The sequence below is a fragment of the Strix aluco genome, chromosome 6 (genome assembly GCF_031877795.1).
Source record: "Strix aluco isolate bStrAlu1 chromosome 6, bStrAlu1.hap1, whole genome shotgun sequence".
NCBI classification, from domain to species: Eukaryota; Metazoa; Chordata; class Aves; order Strigiformes; family Strigidae; genus Strix; species Strix aluco.
The window spans coordinates 14,729,477-14,748,463 of NC_133936.1; the positions used below are offsets into that span (position 1 = coordinate 14,729,477).

The 18,987-nt window shown below is 38.0% G+C and overlaps 1 protein-coding gene across 8 annotated transcripts in view; it reads right to left on the reverse strand.

Annotated features, from left to right (window-relative positions):
- The window catches only part of EPB41L5 (erythrocyte membrane protein band 4.1 like 5), a 61,407-nt gene that overhangs the window by 19,969 nt on the left and 22,451 nt on the right, over nt 1–18,987 (reverse strand). For 7 of the 8 annotated variants that reach the window (XR_012623770.1, XM_074828782.1, XM_074828781.1 and 4 more), the window contains exons 7-16: nt 18,735–18,787; nt 15,897–16,017; nt 15,400–15,487; nt 14,682–14,770; nt 13,388–13,457; nt 12,516–12,685; nt 11,259–11,365; nt 10,584–10,611; nt 8,223–8,265; nt 7,018–7,133 (exon numbers count right to left, since the gene is read on the reverse strand). Coding sequence is in view for 7 of the 8 variants with exons in the window: in XM_074828782.1 (XP_074684883.1) it covers nt 7,018–7,133; nt 8,223–8,265; nt 10,584–10,611; nt 11,259–11,365; nt 12,516–12,685; nt 13,388–13,457; nt 14,682–14,770; nt 15,400–15,487; nt 15,897–16,017; nt 18,735–18,787 (885 nt within the window). In the remaining variant the exon portion in view is untranslated. Of the gene's footprint in view, nt 1–2,180; nt 2,898–7,017; nt 7,134–8,222; nt 8,266–10,583; nt 10,612–11,258; nt 11,366–12,515; nt 12,686–13,387; nt 13,458–14,681; nt 14,771–15,399; nt 15,488–15,896; nt 16,018–18,734; nt 18,788–18,987 lie in introns of those variants that run through there. The other variant, XM_074828787.1, reaches the window with a different exon arrangement.

An 18,987-nucleotide genomic window follows, 5' to 3' on the forward strand; every position in this document is an offset into this window, starting at 1 on the left:
AGTAATCTGATACAGCATGGAGCATCACACAAGCTAATTTATTTTTTCAAACTGTTAGTGACACAGAATAGTTTCTCACACTGACTCTGCAAAGTAGTAGAACAGTATGAAATTCAGGCCTGTCACCTTTTCATGGTTTTTTTTTTCCTAAACAAAACCACAAAATATTCAGGAAAAAAGAACTTCCTTTTCCTTTTAAAGCGAGGAAATCTAAAGAAAAAATCCTGGGGATGTATGATCCTACAAATGGAGATGGTTCACGCACATTCAGTTTCTAATGAAGAAGGCCGAGTTCTCACATTGCAAGACTTCTGCTGTCTCCCATTTGTTTGAAGAGAATTCCAAATTACATAGTGTAATACATGCAAGTCAACAACTACAGGAAAGGGAAAAAAAAACACCCTTAGGAAAAGGTGCTGGCTGCAGAGGAGATTAAGCAAAGAGCTGTCACCACCATACTGTTTAGAAAGACATCCATGTGTTTCCTCAATGCTATTCCTAGAGCACATGACCTGTTCCTGCAAAAAGGCAGCTAGATGTTACTGGTACTAGTATGGTACAATTTCTCCATCTGTATTGAGATCTGTCACTTACCCTAGTGGAAACCAGGATAATAATTCTCCTTAAACCAATGAAGTCACACTAAAATAAGCACAGAGCAAAATCGACCCTTAGGACGTATGCAAGATTCAAAGCCACATGGCAAAAGCATGCAACATATACTATACTGAAACAAATCAATTCTAAAGTTAGATGGATTTCAGGCGATCAGGGTTGCTTCGTCTATCCTGAATTTGAACTAGTTCTGCTGTCATGCAAAAAAATCTACTACAGAAACTTTAGCCACAGCTTTAATTACCAAACTTGCAGTTAATCCCAGGGCAGTTTTGTGACAGTCGGCAGGACGCAGACACCTGGGACACCCAGTGCTCTACTCAGCACTGGTGAAACACCCCTGGGGTGCTGTGCCAAGTTCTGGGCTCCCCAGGACAAGAGAGACGTGGACATAGCGGAGGGAGTGCAGCAAATGGCCATGAAGACGATAAAGGATCTGGAGCATCTGACACAGGAGAAGAGGCTGAGCAAGCTGGGACTGTTCAGCCTGGAGAAGAGAAAACTCAGGAGAGGCTTGTAAAAACCTGGTGGGGGGAGTAAAGAAAACAGCCAGGCTCTTCTCACGGGAGCCCAGAGACAGGACAAGAGGCAATGAGCACAAAATGAAATACAGGAGATTCTACTTGCCACTACATAAGCGCAGCTGAACTTAAAACTCTGCAATAAAACAGTGACTTGTTATTGCAACAACGTTCTTGCATTTTAAATACAAAACCATCCCAAATTCCTCCACTCAAATTAGTGGTTTCTTCTCCCTCATCTAACAGAAAATACACAGTATTTTCAAGTTAAAACACCTGTTTTCATCTGTATATTCTTATGCAACTTTATAAATACTAAAGAAACAAATAGGTTTGCTTCACTCCAGACGCTGACAACATCCACTTTGCAAAATCTAAAACTAAAAATAGCACAACAGATTGATCTAATCACCTCTGTAGATCCCACAGATCTTTAACACATAGCTTGCATTTATTTTTTTTTTTTCCAGCAGAGTTGTAAAATAGATACTCATATTCCATTAGCAATCTTTTTCCTCCTGTCAGATGCAAGAGTGAGGAGGCCAAAGTATCTCAGGCAATATTAAGTTTTGTCCTGGCTGAGACTTTCTTGGTTCTTCAGGGCTGGATATCTGAAACAATGTTTTTATATTTCTGGGCTCTGTGGCAATTTAAAACTTATTCAAACAATTTGAAAAATCATTCAAACACCTTTATCCTAAAAGCCAAATACAAGCGAATTTTAGAAGTACTCTACCATAACTCTTCATCTTTTTTTTTTTTTTTAAATAGGAAAAGAATATTGCAATTTAAAAGCAGCTAACTTCAGAAAGCATGTGAAAACACAGTACGTTCAAGGGTAAAGGTACTTCTTTACACTGTTAAAGGGGCCCAAGAATACCAATGAGCCATGAAGCTGGAGTCTTAACCTCTGACTTAACAATTAACCTCATGAATCATATGGTAGGACTGGTGTTTGTCAGGAAATATTTGTTTCATTTCAACTGCAGCAAAAAAGAAAGAAAATTTTCGAGAAAGCAAAAAAAAAAAAAATTACTCTTTGCCTTTTCAGGAGTTCTGATGATTTTATTCTTAAAGAATTAAAATAATTCTATTCCATTTCCAAACAGTATTTTTCAGAAGAGGGCTTGTTAAAAAAAAAGGTTAGCTTTCAGATCAACCATCTATCTTAGATATTTTTAAGTAATCATGGTTCAAAAGGAGGGGCAGTTTTGAAATCACATTATAACCCACTAGTTGCTTGTGTAGTTTTATCACAAATGTGACTTCCTGCATGGCTCTCAAAGTTAAACCCAGCTAAAAAAATATGTCAGTCATTAAGAAAAACGTTAACACAATTAAAAAGAAATATATATACTCTTTTTAATGTAAGAACAAAGGGTGGCTTCTGTTCTATATGTTATTTTTCCTTTAAAGACTAAATACCAACAGTACAATACACAGAGCCTTCGTAATAAAAGCTTTTTTCCCCCCTCTATAGTCAGTTTTGGGTCCGTTGTCCTTATCTGAGACAGCTCAAAATGTAATTTTCCAGCCTCAGCCAGAAAGCAGCCTCAAGCTCCAGAAAGGCCCGGGTCTCAGAGACTGGTCATGGTGGTTTGGACAGCATAGGCACCAGCACCGCTATGCATTCCCGCATTCTTCACATTGCGCTCATGGACAAAAGCGGTGTACTGTCCGTCCGCAGCGCGGGTCCTCGGCGGGGCCCACGCCTCCCACAGGCTTCCACCACGTTGACAGCGGTCGGCAGCGTCAAATGGCCTGGATTATTGGGGGGCGGGAGGGGTCACAATTAGTAAACAGGTACGGATGAGAAAGGGGGTGGTAAAGTAAAGCAAAGGTAAAGACAAGAAGATTGATATGAAAAAGGAAAAAGGGCGTTGCTGGAGGGTAAATACTGAAGGAAAGAGGCATGCGAGTATACGTGTACATGACGACACTGTCAAATAAACCCCTTTTCTGCTCAGTATCATTTTTGCAGAAGTCTGAAATGACAATTTAAGCGATCTCATTACCAAATGAAAAGCACTTCATATTTCAAAGCACTTCACAAAATGAGCAAGAACCATGCGCGTTTTACAGATGGAAGAAAATAAGTGATGGAGGAACAGACCTCCCAGGTATACAGTGCATTTTATTTGCAGGAAGCTGAAAGGGTTTAAGTGGCAGCTCTAAATGTACACCTGAAACAAGCATCTATAAGCAACACCAGTTTTAAAAATCACTGGAAAATGTAGATTCCAATACAAGTTAAAAAAAAGGAGAAGAAAATAGAAACTCAGAAAAATGAGCATTACCGTGCAGGAGCAAACAGTAGAGCACACACAGATCATTCACAATTTAGGTCACTAAGGGACTAAATACTACTGAAGAAGCTGACTGTAGCTATAGTTGATGAACATAAGAAACATGGTTGGAAAAAGAACCATTTTAAAAAAGGTCACAATACAAACTAAGACCTTTCTTTCTAATTTTGTATATGAAGGCATAATGGTTCGTAAATTTTAAATTGTGAATTTCTACAATGAAAACCACAGAAATGCACAGTTATGGTTAGTCTATAGCCCAGTTGGAATAAAGTCCTCAAAAAGCTAGAAAGAGGAGCAGGGGAGAACACTCATTGCTTTAAACAGTGTTTTGAAAAATATTTTTAGGCAGGAGCCCTTAGCTAGAAAACTGTAAGGCATTAGGCACAAGCAATTCCAAAGCAGCAGGGATAAGCAATTTACTGAAACAGCTGAATTTTAAAAGACTTAAAAAAATGGACAGTGATCTGTTAACTGTTGTCTGTGCTGTACTAGGATCCTTCACTGATATGTTTTAGGAGAGGCTGATGCAAGATACAGTCAGATATCAAAAAAGTGCTTGGAAAAAAGCGCACTCTCAAACTACTCAAGCAAGGGAATTCCTAAAACAAATGTATTCCTTCATTTAACACTCTATTTAATGACCCAAATCTGAACAGAGTGAAAAACATTGTTGCTGTTCATCTAGAGGGGTCCTGGACAGCCCCAGCTCAAATTCCACCTTCTCATGGTCCAGAAAGCCCAGTTTAACACTCCCAGCCAAGTAGCCAGTGCATGAGTTGGACAATCACAAGTGTTAAGGGAGAGAAGCAGAAAAACATGCAGGATTCACAACAGCAGTAAGTGATTAATGCAATGGGATAGTCCTCCTTTAGAAAAGAGAGAGGATTTATATAAAGGTCACCCATGGGTAAATTCAGAGTTTTTGTTTTTTGTGAAATATGCTGAGGAAGTGACCCATGAATACTGAAGGCTCCAATCCTCAACAGTTCATTACATTATTTTCCCATTTCTCTAATTTAAGCAGTTAAGTGAAAGCTACCTCCACTAGCAAAAAAAAAAAATCCCCTACATATTCCACAATAAGGAAAACAATTACTAAACCTTTGTCTCCTGTCCTGTCTTAGCACAGAAACAGCTTCTTGAGAAAAGGCTGAAGTTAAGAGAGACACTGATTGTGTTTTAGGCTTCCCAGCCTTACAGCTAATATTCCAGACTGTTTTCAGACCACGTAGACCAGTACAGTTTTCCGTTACTGACAATTTTACAGGAATAGAGCAAAGAAAAAAGAAATAAAAACACTAAAATCCTTCCTATCTGGCAAAGCACTTTCTACAATCTGGCACAATTGCTGTTGGCAGCTGCAGCATTAACATTTTAAATTAAAGGAAACATTGACATTAGGAAGGGCAAGGTAGCCAATACAGGCATCTGCCAAGCAGAGTACAGCAACTCATGAGGTCGGGACCTTACTTCTAAACCCCTTCAATCTAACCATCTACAAAATCCCCAGTCTGAAAGATTTTGGTGTTCTCAACAATCCTTGGCAAACTCTCTCTAAAAGAAGACTATTTTTCTGACAGAAAGCAAAGATAATTCATGCAGAAACAGGCCAATTAAAGACAGTAGCAGCTGAAAAGAGATCTTGTTAGCAGCATCGAGATATCAAGACTTGAAGGCACATTAGCCAAGTCACAGCCCCCGCAATAAATACGTATGTTCTGGCAATTACATTAACCTAACCCCAGTTCCCATCTAGGAAACCAGAATGTAGCTCAACTGCTGACTCAGCTCCAAACCGTTGTCTTCTTCCTACAGCTGGATTTGCCCTTTATTACAGGCAGTACTGTTTTCAGTGAACACATTAAAACCTCTTTGCCAGAAGACAACTGCCTTCAATAATAATGATATGTCTCTAAGAAACATAACACACACAGTATAAGCATTACACCCTCAATTAAAACGCACCAATTGCCAAGAAGCTTGTTTTCCTTATGGCATACTGTTTTGGGTTACATGCAGGTATATTTTATATTCACTCCCACTCTTCTATAGAAAGGCTACATACTGCAGCAGCTGGCACGTAAGCTTAGATTCCCTGACAATGTTTAGACAACCAGGCTCAAATTCTTAATCCTAAAACAGGTGTACCAAGATCAAAACTGAAACAGATTGGCTACAAAGTCCTCTCTGCTTCTCAGCAGAAGTAGTGGGATCTCAATAAGCAACAGAAGCCTTGAAAATACTAGCAAGAATGCTAGCACGAATCAGATCCCAAGAAGAGCTGTTTGGAGCAAGAGTCAAAGATTTCTGTGAAAGGAAATGCCTATTTCTAGCAGTCATCTTCCAATTAAACCAAAAGAATAAAAATAAAACCATACTGAGAATGCTGAAGAATAAAGAAACCACCACCTTTCACCCACCACCACGGAAGGAATCGAGCGATCAACAGGATCTCACCATAGACAAGTGCACAGATTTCAGATACTAGACAAATTGAGGGCAAAAGAAAGAAAAATAGCATTGATCATATGTTCTGATTGAAACTTCAGTAAAATGCAACACATAAAGCAGAATTACCATCCCCCTTACAATCCAAAATCCACAGTATTAGAAGTCTTTAATCAGTAAGATTTACAAAATTAAAGTACATTGGTCACTGCGCTGTTAAAAACAGATATTATCTACTTTTAAGAGATTCTGAAGTAAAGTAGGTTCATATGCCCGACAATGGGAGGAGGACCTTTCCCTTGAGGGCTGAAACTGCTTAGGATAAGAGCTTTTGTGTGTGTCACTCCATTCCATTGCTGCTACTCCTGGAGAGTCTTGCAGAAACCAGAATTTCTTGCAGAAAACTCCTAGGATAAGCCATACTGCCTCTGAATGCACAAGAAGCTGAAAAAGTTAAGACGATGTGTGCAGAAATACTAGGTTGATATATGTCAGTTTTGGTTTTGAAATAGCTTTGCAATATAGAATTACTTTAAGAAAAGATAAATTATATGTACATTTATCTTCAAACAAATCATCCTCATTTTGAGATGCATCCAATCCATAAAACAAATACTCTGATTACATGAAATCAAAGCTCTTATCTTCAGCTTGTGTCATTTTCCTCAAGCTCCCATTCTATCCAAGAAAATGAGAAACATCAGCTTGCCCATTTCAAAAGGTTCAAAAGATGATTCACAAGGATACTGATTTACAAGGTTCTGCATTTTGTTAAGGATCAAGGTAAGTCCTTGGGCCCCATGATATCAAGCAAAGGGTTACAAGGAGTATTATGGCAAATGAGGAGGACCTAGCTCTCTCCAAGACTTGAAAATGCTGTTCCTGATTTAATAATTTCTTTAGCCCCTCAAGAAATTTTCTTTCAGTTGGCAGTGACTAAGCCTGTTGTCCTCACCTCCCCACACTACATTCACAGCAACAAATCAGCTGCATCACCACTAACTTGACTGTCAACTTATGTTAAAGATAGAAAGATGACAGCTTATTTAAGTGCAGATAAAGAAATAGCCACTTAAATCATGCATAAGCAAGCAAAATTCATTTCCCAGCAAAGTAGAACATACCACTTCCTGTCTTGCTGGCTGGCTCCTGGGCTCCTTGGGAGGTTTTCTATTTCCACTAAGACTGGGGCAGAAGGAACCGCTGTTAGGACAGGTAGGTTTGGCTTTGCATTCCAGCTCTTTGGACACAGAATATACACAAGTTATTATATATATTATACATAATGTGATGACACATTACACATAGCAAAACGTATCATCACTTCTCCTTAGGTGCAAAGCTAAAGCAAAGCTCTTGTCTTCTGTTACATCCACAGCACCGGATACCGAGATGCCCAGTCTTTTCCAGTACTGCACGCAGTACTGGGATCATAATGAATCCAAGGTTGCTCAAATACTCCAGTAAAAAGCTATGGCCTGCTGTATCCTTGCTAAATTCATGCAGTAATGCTTTCCTTCTGTAAGGAACTTTGCAATAATAACCGGCACCTTTGGGTTGCAGACCTTTGGACTGCCATTTGAAACAGAACTGCTCCTGAAAAAAACAACTCCTTTTACACAGAAGGCAAAGGGCTGGGCAGAGCAGCAATCTATCTATCAGCAGAGATTGAGTATTTTAGTGTTAAAACAAACCTTAATCCCATTTTTACCAATATGTGACCCGGTCTGTCACACTCTGCATCTGAAATGCTCCAGAAAGTGAGACAGGGTCTTTCCAAACTCCAAGTCCTGTTCTTTGATAATCAGAAGGAGGGTTACTTTACACTAATGTCTCTTTTCAGTGAAACAAGGTATTCTGTGTATAAGTACTGAGGGGACAGGTGTCTCCGATTTCCTTCTCAGAAAACACTGAATTTTTGCTAACAAGGTATTCTTTAAGTCCCAGGTGCATTCCCCTCTTTCAGAGAAAAAAATATTGTAACCAGGAATCAACACAGGTGCTGATGAACTGCACCCCCTTTTTTTTAATGTTACTTAGCATATAGAATTAATATGCTTTGACTAATAACAACTCTGACACAGAGGTACTTTGTATACCTATGAAAATTGGCATCTATAAATAGCATAGTTTTCTATAGTACTTCCTTACTCCAGCTAAATTAATCAATTATCTTGCTTCTAAATTAGTAGTCATTTCTTGGCATGAAATTTAGCAGTTAACTGTAACTTTCAATTAGTCAATCACTGGGTTTTAAGAATGAATAACGAAATCCTCAAATCTGTTGAAATACATGAAAACTGCCTTTAAAAAGAATGACAGTCCTTACTTGTGATCCATTAGTTTGGTTGATAACAGCATTGTTTGCAGTACTGAAAGACAAGAATTTAAATCAGCATCAGATCAAGAAACAATTTTTGCAGGGGGGCAGCACTACAAGGAATTTTGGAAAGAAACACAAAGTCTAACAAAGATCTTTCCAGAGTACTTAACTGTTCTTAAAATAAAACTTTAAAACTTATGTTTTAAGTCAGCTGCCTCATTCTATGTAACTAAGGGTATCACATTATTTATTTGTTCAAGCTGTAGTTTAGCCGTAATTCATCTGGTTTTACCTCTTCCTTTCCTAAACCAGTTTGATTTAGAAAGTCTTCCTGATTCAGCAGTAAGGTGGGGCACTTTTAAAGCAAAACCAATACAGTTTTAGTTAAATGCCCAGGAAAATGTGACATTGTTGAAAGCTAACCTACATTCTGTAGATACCATGTTTGTTCCATAACTAGGACTCTCCTGATTTGAAGTTTCACATCACAAAATTTATCAGAAAAATTTATGAGTTTCTTCTGCATACAACCTCTAATGGACTGAATTACTGCTTCAGAGTTAAAAGCAGCCATTCAAAATCATGTGCACAGCAGCTCAGCACAGCATTATTAATAATTTTATATTATTAAATATTTATTATAGTTAATAAATTAAATAAGACCCATATCCCTATTCCTGATGATTTCTGAATTTGCTAGAGACACTTCACATTTTCAAGAGACTTAAAAGCATGAACACCCTGCACAACAATGATGCATTATAAATCTCGTGCAAAGCAGATTTTTTTCCCAGACTTCTAATTTTTTAAAAAATGGTTCCACTCTCCTACAACCCATTAATCTTTTGATTTACAGTCTGGACAATAGCTATCCAACCTGGCAAGCTGACAATTCAAATAGATTTCTGTATCTACTTCAGTGATTCTTTAGAATTATTTTACTTAAATAACCATAATGTCAAGACCAAACAAGCTGTTCCTTGCCTGTTTCCCAACTTCACACCTTCTCTATTGAGAGAATGTGGAGGTTACCATAGAATAGTGCACATTTAAGAGAAATATTAAGGAATGCCTTCCGGGTAGCACATTCCCCTGTGCTGAGATAACACTAAAGAATGGAACAACATACATCTTTCATGATGCATTTCAATTAGCAACACTCAAGTGTAGAGTTTCGAAAATGGCATAGATTGCTCTGAAGACTAACATAACAGTGCCACACCCAGGTGCAGATCAGAAGACCGTCGTCTTATCAGAACAAGAAACTGCTTATGAAGTTTCTCTTCCCACTCTCAGAATGACCTGAGTAGCATGAAACTCAGAGAAGAGCATGACAACACAGCATGACGAGAGTACTAATTAATCAGACAGTCACATTTTGCATGCAGAGGATCTTTAAGAACTTTAATGACACACAGTTTTCAAAAGTACTTTCCCATTTTATACAAAGAAAAAACAATACAGAAGGTCACAAAGACAGAGACACCTCCACTACAGTAACCGCAGCTGTGTCCCCACACTTCCTAGACTTCCCTCGCTCTCATGCAAGAATCAACCCTGCTGCTACAAACAGAAAATGTATGGCTGTATTAAGCATGTTGTTTTGAAATGTTAGTTTGACATGCTTTACCAAGCTCCTGACTGTCACGATGCTTAACATCTATGAGTATCTGCCTTTTAAAAATAATTTGGTTGCAACTGATCATTGCAATGTTCACAAGTTATCAGGTCAAAGGACAGAAACCAGAACCGAGTGACTTAGTTTCTTCACTACCAGGTAATTATTTTTAGCCAGGTTTCCTCTCTTCCCTTAAGGAAGGGTATGAAAATTGTATGATTCAGATTCATGTGAGTATTTCACATGGCAACAGCAACTATGAACCTACACATGCAGAAAGAATCCAGGTATAGAAATAAAGAACCAAAAGGCCTCCCTCTCAATGTTCATTATGAATAGTTTAGTAGAAATATATAAATATAAATACGTATATGAAAAATGCAAGTATAGCACTGAATATAAAACCACCAACATATTTCAAATATTTATTTTACTGTATTTTCCCCATCTCTGATCTTTACTTGATTATATCTTTCAGTCACATAGCCAGAGTAGGCAGATTTCAGAAATCTCTTTGCCTGCTAGTAAGCAACTGTGGCAAAATCTTCTATGTGACAGCAACACAGGAGCTTTGCTTTGAACAGTAGGTTTTATGTAAAGCAAACAAATACAAAACCCACAGCCAAACCACAGTTAGGAGGTTAATGCTCTTTACATTTAACTAATCTTATAACCTCCTTCTGCACACACGTGCTCAAGTACAAGTGGCGAACATCAAAGAGAAATTTAAATACTGGAATGCATCTTACCTTGTTTCTTCAAGTTTAGCAGCATGTGCTGCAAAAATATAAAGTGTTAATTAAGATTTAATTTGTAATTAGGTTATCAGTTATAATATTAATTATATTAATAAAAATAGTCTAGCACTGTGTAAAAGCAGGTGACTAAAAGAGCAGAAGTTGCATGTATATGTATACATGTATCCCATGTATAATGTGTGAAAAATAAAATTCTAAATTGGAAACATAAAATAAAAAATCTGAAGAGCCAACCAAAGAGTCGGATTTAAACAAGTATCCGAAAGCATGCATGGAGATCGTGCCTGACCTATGCAAGTGTGGGAATAAGAGACAAGGTATCACATGCTGTCAGGTTGTGACAACAGAGTGCAACTCCTAAGAACAATGAAAAAATCTCCATGACAAAAATTTCAAATATTTTCATTAATATATCGCTGTTTCCTGGACCCAAGTTTTCCATCTTCATACAGACACTTGTGCAATATTCATGGGTGTTTCACCTGCTAGGCAAGCTAGACCAACATGCTTTGGACACAAGCTTTTTCTGATAAATACATGTGGTCTCCCAAATAAGTCAAAGAAAACCTAACACTGAAAATTCAAGAGAAGGGCAAACAGCTGCAGAAGAATTCCTACACAGAACCTTTAAAGGATATGATTACTTAATTCTCACAGTACTCTTACCTTTCATTTGCAGTGTTCGTCTTGAATATCTCTTGCTGGGCCTCCTTTCAAAGGATGCTGATCTCCTAGCTTTGTTGGTCTTCGTGGTTTGATATTCTGTTTTCCCACTAACAATGCCATGTAAAAGGACAAAATGATAAAATAAATCATTTGTTTTTAATGACAGAATACAGACACTGCTCATCAAAACATCACATTTCTATTTTAAACTCATAGCTTCATAATGTGATCTCAGTTCTATTAAAAAAATCCCAAACAGAAGGCCTTTCACAAAAAAGTGAAGGAATTTTACAAACATCCTAATCTTCACTCCATTTTCGGTAAGACAAAAGGCTGAAGCACTGACTCCTTAAACATTAAGTCGCTGAAAAAGCAGATTTGCCCTTTGCATATTTCTGTGGTCATAGTGCATGCAGCTTGGGAGAGGTTGAAAATTCTAGGACAGTGTAAAGATATGTTGCCAAAGGTCATAGAGAAAGATGACTAAAAACCAGCATCTAGATGCTCTTGTTCCCAGGCAAGTCTTTTTTCCCCAAGTTTGGCCAGACTCTGCCCCCATGGCAGTAGCATTCTCATGTTCTACTGACTCCTTGGTACCACTGATCATCTCTGAAGCAGACTAGATGGTAATGCTACAGCTGCTGGAAATGGAAGCAAAGTCTATGCATACTGCTGGGGGTCACACCCCACCCCCTTCCATATGTTCTCACCACTCGGGTGGGGCAGCTGACAGTATCCTGCAGACTAGTCTGGGACCACAAGCCATTTGGAAGCCTGCTACATGCACCTGTAGTGCCTAGCATGGAATGGGCATTATTTTAGGCTTCAGATGCACTACCATCACTCAAACAGTCAGGAACTCAAGAGTCAAAAGACTTGCAATGTCCCCAACTGTGCAAATCAATCATCCATCCTCTCTGGGTCACTTAAAAAAGGGTGGGCTTTCAAGATTAAGTGATTATAAAACACAATATACTACACATGCTATGTAAGGAACATAGACCTTGAGAAACCTTTAGTTTCTTACTGCACAGACCAGAATCACCTAAAAGTAAATCAGAAAACGCAGGGGGAAAATCCATATGATTTAACAAAACCAATAATGCAACTCACTCAGCTTGCAGGTTTCACTGCTCTATACATCCCAGGTGAATGAATACCAAGTTCTCTCCTGTTTCCATGCATAACCCAAGAAAAGCAAGAAATGACAGAAGGTTATGTACAGAAGGTATGTGCAAAATGACAGATGACACTGACCTGTATCGGAACCGGGATCCTAACCGAATGAAGCCTGACCGACTTGAGCTTTTTTGGACAGGACCTCGGAGCCGGAAGAAGGCATGATGTTCGACTGCGCATTTCCACAAGTGTTTGCAGGCTTTGGGATGATCCAGTCTAAAGACAAAAGTGTGCTCCTGCTCCTTTCCCTTAAAGTACACAAAGCACACTGACGATTTACAAGGGGCTTGAATAAGTCAAAGCTACAATTCAATATAAGCCAAATAAAATTTGTTTTTTTATGAATACTGAAATGTATGTTTAAAAAAAATATTTTAGGCTGAAAAAAAATCAACCTTTTCAGAAGCTTTAATGAAAAACTGCTCCATTGTCTGAAGTTGGAAAGGGCTAGAGCCCATATATTTAACAAGTCAAACCTCTGAATAACTACAAATTAAAGACATCGTTATAATAGGAAGGTACTTCTCAATAAGGCTAACATGGTCTCACTTTCAAGTCTGATCTCAAATTACCAATGCTCACATTTTTATCATCTCAGTTCTGAGCAATTTCTTCTCATGAGAACAATTCTGACACCTGCTTAAGGAATTCATTCCACTAAATGTGGTACATGGCCTTTTTTTAAGCTTTCTTGCACAATGCACTCTGTTTCCAAATTATCTGGTCTACACTAGTTTCACAAAGTATTGCCCTCTTAAAAACAGAATAAGAAAAAAAAGTAATTGAGTCTATTTATTTTATACTTAAGTCCCTTCAGTCTCCTCCTCCCCCCAAGCCACAATCAAAAATCTTGCAAGGCATCCATGTTAATTTAAAGAAAGAGATCAGGAGTTTGTAAAGTAGCACTGTATAATCAAGACTGAGATGTAACTAAACAGATAGTTATCTACCTGTTCATCATCTTCAACAACAACTAGAGTGAGTTTGTTCTTCCTGAAGTCAAGCCTTGTTATCTTTGGCCTGCAAGACGAACAGAAAAATCAGGTTACATCTCTCTTAGTAACTCACTGAGAGATATGTTTGACATGCTGGTCCAAGCCTCTCTCTACCAAATATTTTTTTTCTGGTTTTGTGGGTGTTTTAAATTCATGCAGTAGGGCTTGACTGTACTATGGATACCAATGTATCGCTTCAAAATTTAACTCTTAATTAGAAACCTTAAAGATAAGAAGTCAGCAACTTCTAAATAGATAATTCTATCGGAACTTAAAATAATAATTACTTGAACTGAAATCAAACTCCACCCAGATACTCCTGCTTGCCTACTCTTCCACAAGCCCACAAAACTGAACTAAGAAAGACACAAAGGCAGGCCAATATAATTCTGCTTTGTTAAAGAAATGTAAATCACTGGACAACTTATCACAGATCAATTCCTATGATGACTCTGTTTCAGAAAATTCCAGCCAAAGAGAACTATGTGAACGTGACATGACACAAAAATGCAACCATTTTCTGCCCTCCCTGCCCACCAAAACAATACCCAGAACTGATGCTGGAAGAACAAGACACACACTTAACATTTCTGCTACTAAGGGAGTGTTTTTCTGAGTTTATAAAATTGGACTGAGCTAACTCACACTAACTACTCATATGATGAAATTTCACCTCATCATCTGCCTACTTATTCTTTGTATACAGGTTTGAAAGACTGGATAGGAATTACAAAATAAAGCACTTAAAAATCCATAAATGCCTGTGTACCCAGACACAAATATGCTAGCTAGAAGGTTCTCCACATTGCAATTTAAAGCCCTGCAAAATTTTAACAGAATGTTCCTAAGAAACCGTGCGGTGTTATTCAGGTATTTGACAGATAAAGAAGCACATGTTCATAAAAACTAAAGGAAGCTTTATATTCCCTGGCTATATGGATCTAGGTTGAGGGGGGGCATGAAGGGCGTTTGGGGTTTTTCTCAATAAATAGAAACATCCCAAAGTTATTCCATCTTTTACTTGCCTCTAGCATGTTACACATGTACAGTCTATTAACATATCAACCAAGACTGTTAAAAAAAGGAATATTTTTCGACACTGTGAAAATACTCACGGGCTACAGAATATTTCTGCAGGTACCTGGTATTCACAGTGGTTTCATATCCCAACATTTTTTTTTTGTTAGTGCAAAAGAAACAAAAGAGTAATAATCTAAAATACATTTTAACATACAATCAGAGAGCTTACCAGAAAAACAAACCAATCTTTGTGTCTCCCTCAAAGACAAGAACTCCTGTAGGCGTTAGACCCAGGCTGTAATCATTGCCATCTCTTGCCTGATTGCCAAAAAATAAAGATTATGTTCATTTTGGTGTTTGACCCTTTATCCAAATTACTCCAGTGATTAATGTAGCTTATTTGTCCAGTGTTACAATTAAACATACATCTTCTTATTTTACGCAACAAAACTCTCGTGCTTCAATGATCTTATGCAATGGATTTTTCTAGTTTGAAACCCTTCAACAAGGCTGACTAAAGTGGAAAATTAAAGTTTCTTGAATTGTCTGTGTAATAAGGACCTCCCTGCGCACTTCTCTGCACTTCCCTCTGGACAGGAGATCCATTTTTACTTGCAGTTCTTCAGTTGGTAGCTGGCTGGAACTCAGCCAATTTTAATTTAATTACTATGAGTTTCACATAGCTCTTAGTCCAAATACAAACTGTAGTACATATTACCACACCAATCACATATTTAACACAGAGCAGATATGCTTGGACTAAAGTTATACCTTCTAGAAACATATACTATAAAGTGGAAAGTTGATGCAAAGCCAGATCACTTGTTACACAGTTTAGATGAGTACAATAGTCCATTTTTCCCCCCTCAAAGCAAAACCAGTGTTGAAATGCAGGACAAAGCTAACATTATAATTTCCAAAGGTCACCATGCTGTGGTTAAACATACCTTGACTATGTGCATGTCTACACCATACATTTCCAGCCACTTAGCTTTGTTTAAGTAGTTAGTTTCAGCCTGTGCTGGTGTTTGCCCCCTGAAATAAATTTTTTGGTGTTAGGTAGACGTCTGAAAAAGCACAGAAAGAAAAAACTGGTATATGAGGAAAGAGGAAAAGAAATTCCAGAAAGTTAGGGAAAAACCTAAACGCTGCAACACTTTTTCACTTTCATGAACATCAAGGTCACTTTTGTAAATTTTAATCTGAAACTGCTGCTGCAAAAAATATTGCATTTCAAGATTCTGTACCTCATCATTTTAACTCAGACCTTTGAAAAGCTTCATTTTCTACATTATATCCTCTTACAAAATATGACAGAACCATAATAGAATTAAGTTTCTGAACAAGACCACAGCATAAGCGTTGGCAGCATCTTTTTAATACATTCTCTTCACAGAAAAATCAGTGCAAACAGCTGGTTAACAAGCACGGAAAGATCTAGTACCTGCATTCCTTCCACTTCTCAAAAATGGCTAGTTCCATCTCTTCAGTCTGAGTGGGAACAAACCTGAATTCAGACACCAGTTCAGGGACATGTTCAGCAGGATCATAGTCTCCGAGTTCAGCTAGAAAAAAACCAGCATTGTCAAGCAATGTTCACAATAAACACAGTGGATATTAACAGGAACTTCTGCGTACTTTTCTAGTTAATCCAAAATACTAAATTTCTGTGTGTTCCTTCTTCACCTTCAGTCCTCCCAATATTTGGAGTGTCACCTTTTTAGACAGGGAACTTATGGACACTGAACAAATGGTCGTGTTGTCTGCACAAAAGCTTTGCATTAATTTTTACAAAGTGCTATTGATATATCCCTTAACAAGCTTCCTGTAAATGGAAGTTATCAACATCCTTGAAACTCACCTTTTTAATTTCTTGCAGAAAGTTTTCAACATTTTTATCACTGAAGTCTCTACTGAGACGACAGCTGACTAAAGTTACAATGGAATTTTGCCTTAAGTTATTAAAACAAAATCTCTTCAGATCTGTAAAAAGCAGAACCAGTTTTGATACTTTACATAAAACTGTTTGTCCATTCGAAAAATCAATTTCTGGTCTTATGAATATAAATCCCCCTGCCCTGCTAAAAGTACTCTGTGTCAGGGTACAATCATGCAGCTGTTATTTGTCGCTCTCCTTTTCATCTAAGAACATAATAAATGCTCTACTGGGTCAGTCAAATGGCTCATTCTAGTCCACTGCTGCATGCTCAACAGGGGCAATAAGAGATGCTATTTAGAGAGCATACTGGAACATGCTAGTCAACGGGTGTGCCACATCAAAAGCACAACCTCCTTTTTCCACAGATGTTAACAAGTCCAGCTTTTAAATACTGATGTATGCCTAAAATGCTGAAACTCACCGTTAGAAGCCTTTATAAAAATGTCCTGATTTTCAGAGTCACTAAGCATTTGTCCCTCCCACTGATTTCAAGTAGCTTCTTAATGTCTGGCTCATATCCAAAAAATTAGGAATAATTCTATAACTTGGGTGTCTAATACAGGCCAATAACTGTTCTGTCTGAAAAAAACCCTACAGATGTTTGTGTAGGAAAAAATTAGTGACATCTTTGGGAAGACCTGGAAAAATCAAATACACACAGTATTCCAGAGGTACAGAAACTATATACGATCTAAAACCCCGTTTCTTGGATTTCTGAACACTGCAAGCATAATAATAGTCTTTTCATCCCCTCTTTTTTTTTTTTTTTTTAATGCTGACTGAGGAAGTCTGTAGTTCTATAATAATTTACTCCCACTAAAACGCCTGCCTCTGTTGAAAGGAATGCTGTCAAAGCCAGCTTAGGTTCCAGCTGATTTAAATAAAAGTACACAGCTGTCAGACAGTAAGATTAAAGCCCTGCTATGGGCCTCATTGTGGAGAGAGTAAAGAAAAGACCAGCACAAAAAGCAATGGATATATGGCCTAATTAGATCACTTTGTTTTTCCAAAAACTTACTCACTGAACCCATATCTTAAGGGTCTAACAATGCTAATATTTTTAACTATGGAATGTATTCTAACTGTTTCCCTTCCACACAAAAGAGCAGGTTAAAAAGGCAGGTATCTTTACCATTTAATTCCAACTCTATACCTACACATGATGAGGGCCATTAGTAGTTCCTGCCTGAAGAACAAAATGTGTTTTGGAAAATATCTGTAAGAGAAAGAATTTCAGTGACTTAGCCCTGTTACCTAACTCCTGCAAAGTAAGGACAACAGTGCACTGGCTTACAAGATGAATGTTGTGCAGAGAATTTGTGTGGCACGAATGCATGGCACATCTCCAAATTCCCTCTTCATCAAAGAGGACTGTACAACAGCTTTACAGAAGAGGTTCTGGGTTTTTTTGCAGACTCATAAACTGGGTCGAATAAGACCATATAGCTATATCCTCCAATAAGGACCCAAAAGCCTACTCTAGCAGACTCTTCTACTTTTTCAAGCCTCCCTTTTCTTTTGTGAGTTCCCTTGCTTGAACCCAAGCAAACTTCATGTTCATTAAGATCACACCCTCATCGAAACAACAGAAGACATTGGCCATGAAGACCAGTGTTGTACAATCTATACAAGCAACAGAAACTCAGACCACAGCTCTCAGGAAGCCATGGATGCTGGAGTCTCAACTAGAATCAAAAGTGAAAGACAACTCATTAATAAGAGTCTCAGATGACCCAAGAATAGCTGTATAGCTGAGAATAAATATAGTATGTCACATCTTTTGGCTGCAGAAGGATCTGAAATACCAACAAGTGCAGTTCAACCGTAAATGCTCAAAGTACAAGCATAAGACATGGGACACTAACATGTTTCTAAAAATAAGCTGAAGTCAAAAGCTGGTGGTTTTTATATATAGGACTTTTCAATTGAGTGCAGAACCAAAATAATTTTGTACCTGATTTGTACAGCAAAGAAAACACATGGCAGAAACAACACAATGAAAAGAAGTGAACTGTGTTACTACATCAAAGCAATTCAGGAAGACTGCAGACCACGTATCTTGTGTGAAAGTAGACAGGTTTGCACATAAGCACCTGAGAAAACAAGTTTAGGGGAAAGCTGTTTATGTTCAGAATCTCCTTGTCCTGTTTCCTAAGGAATCAAGTAATTTTCTATACATGCTCTCAGCAAAATTACAATCAAAAAGAGCTGTATTTCACACTGGATCACTAACATCTGGGCAGAACCCATTTTCTGGTTACAACGGACAGACTAAAAGAGGTAATAAGAGTCGACACAAAGCCGTTCGTGCAACTTCATCCCTCCCCGCTCGTACCTACTCACCTTGCATGTTATAAGCTGCCAACTGGACGGCAGTGTCAAAAGGACATTCCAATCTGCCGTAAGAGAAACGCATTGTTAAAACCTTAGCTGACACTATTCAGCAGACAACTCATATACATGACAGTGAGAAACTGAAAATGTTTGCAACAAGAAAGTGAAAAAGGATTAGTAGATTTTCAGCAAATTAACATGAGATAAGCACTACAGTAGTTAAGCATTCCTCTGCTGCTATTCATGCATAGCAAAGTAATAT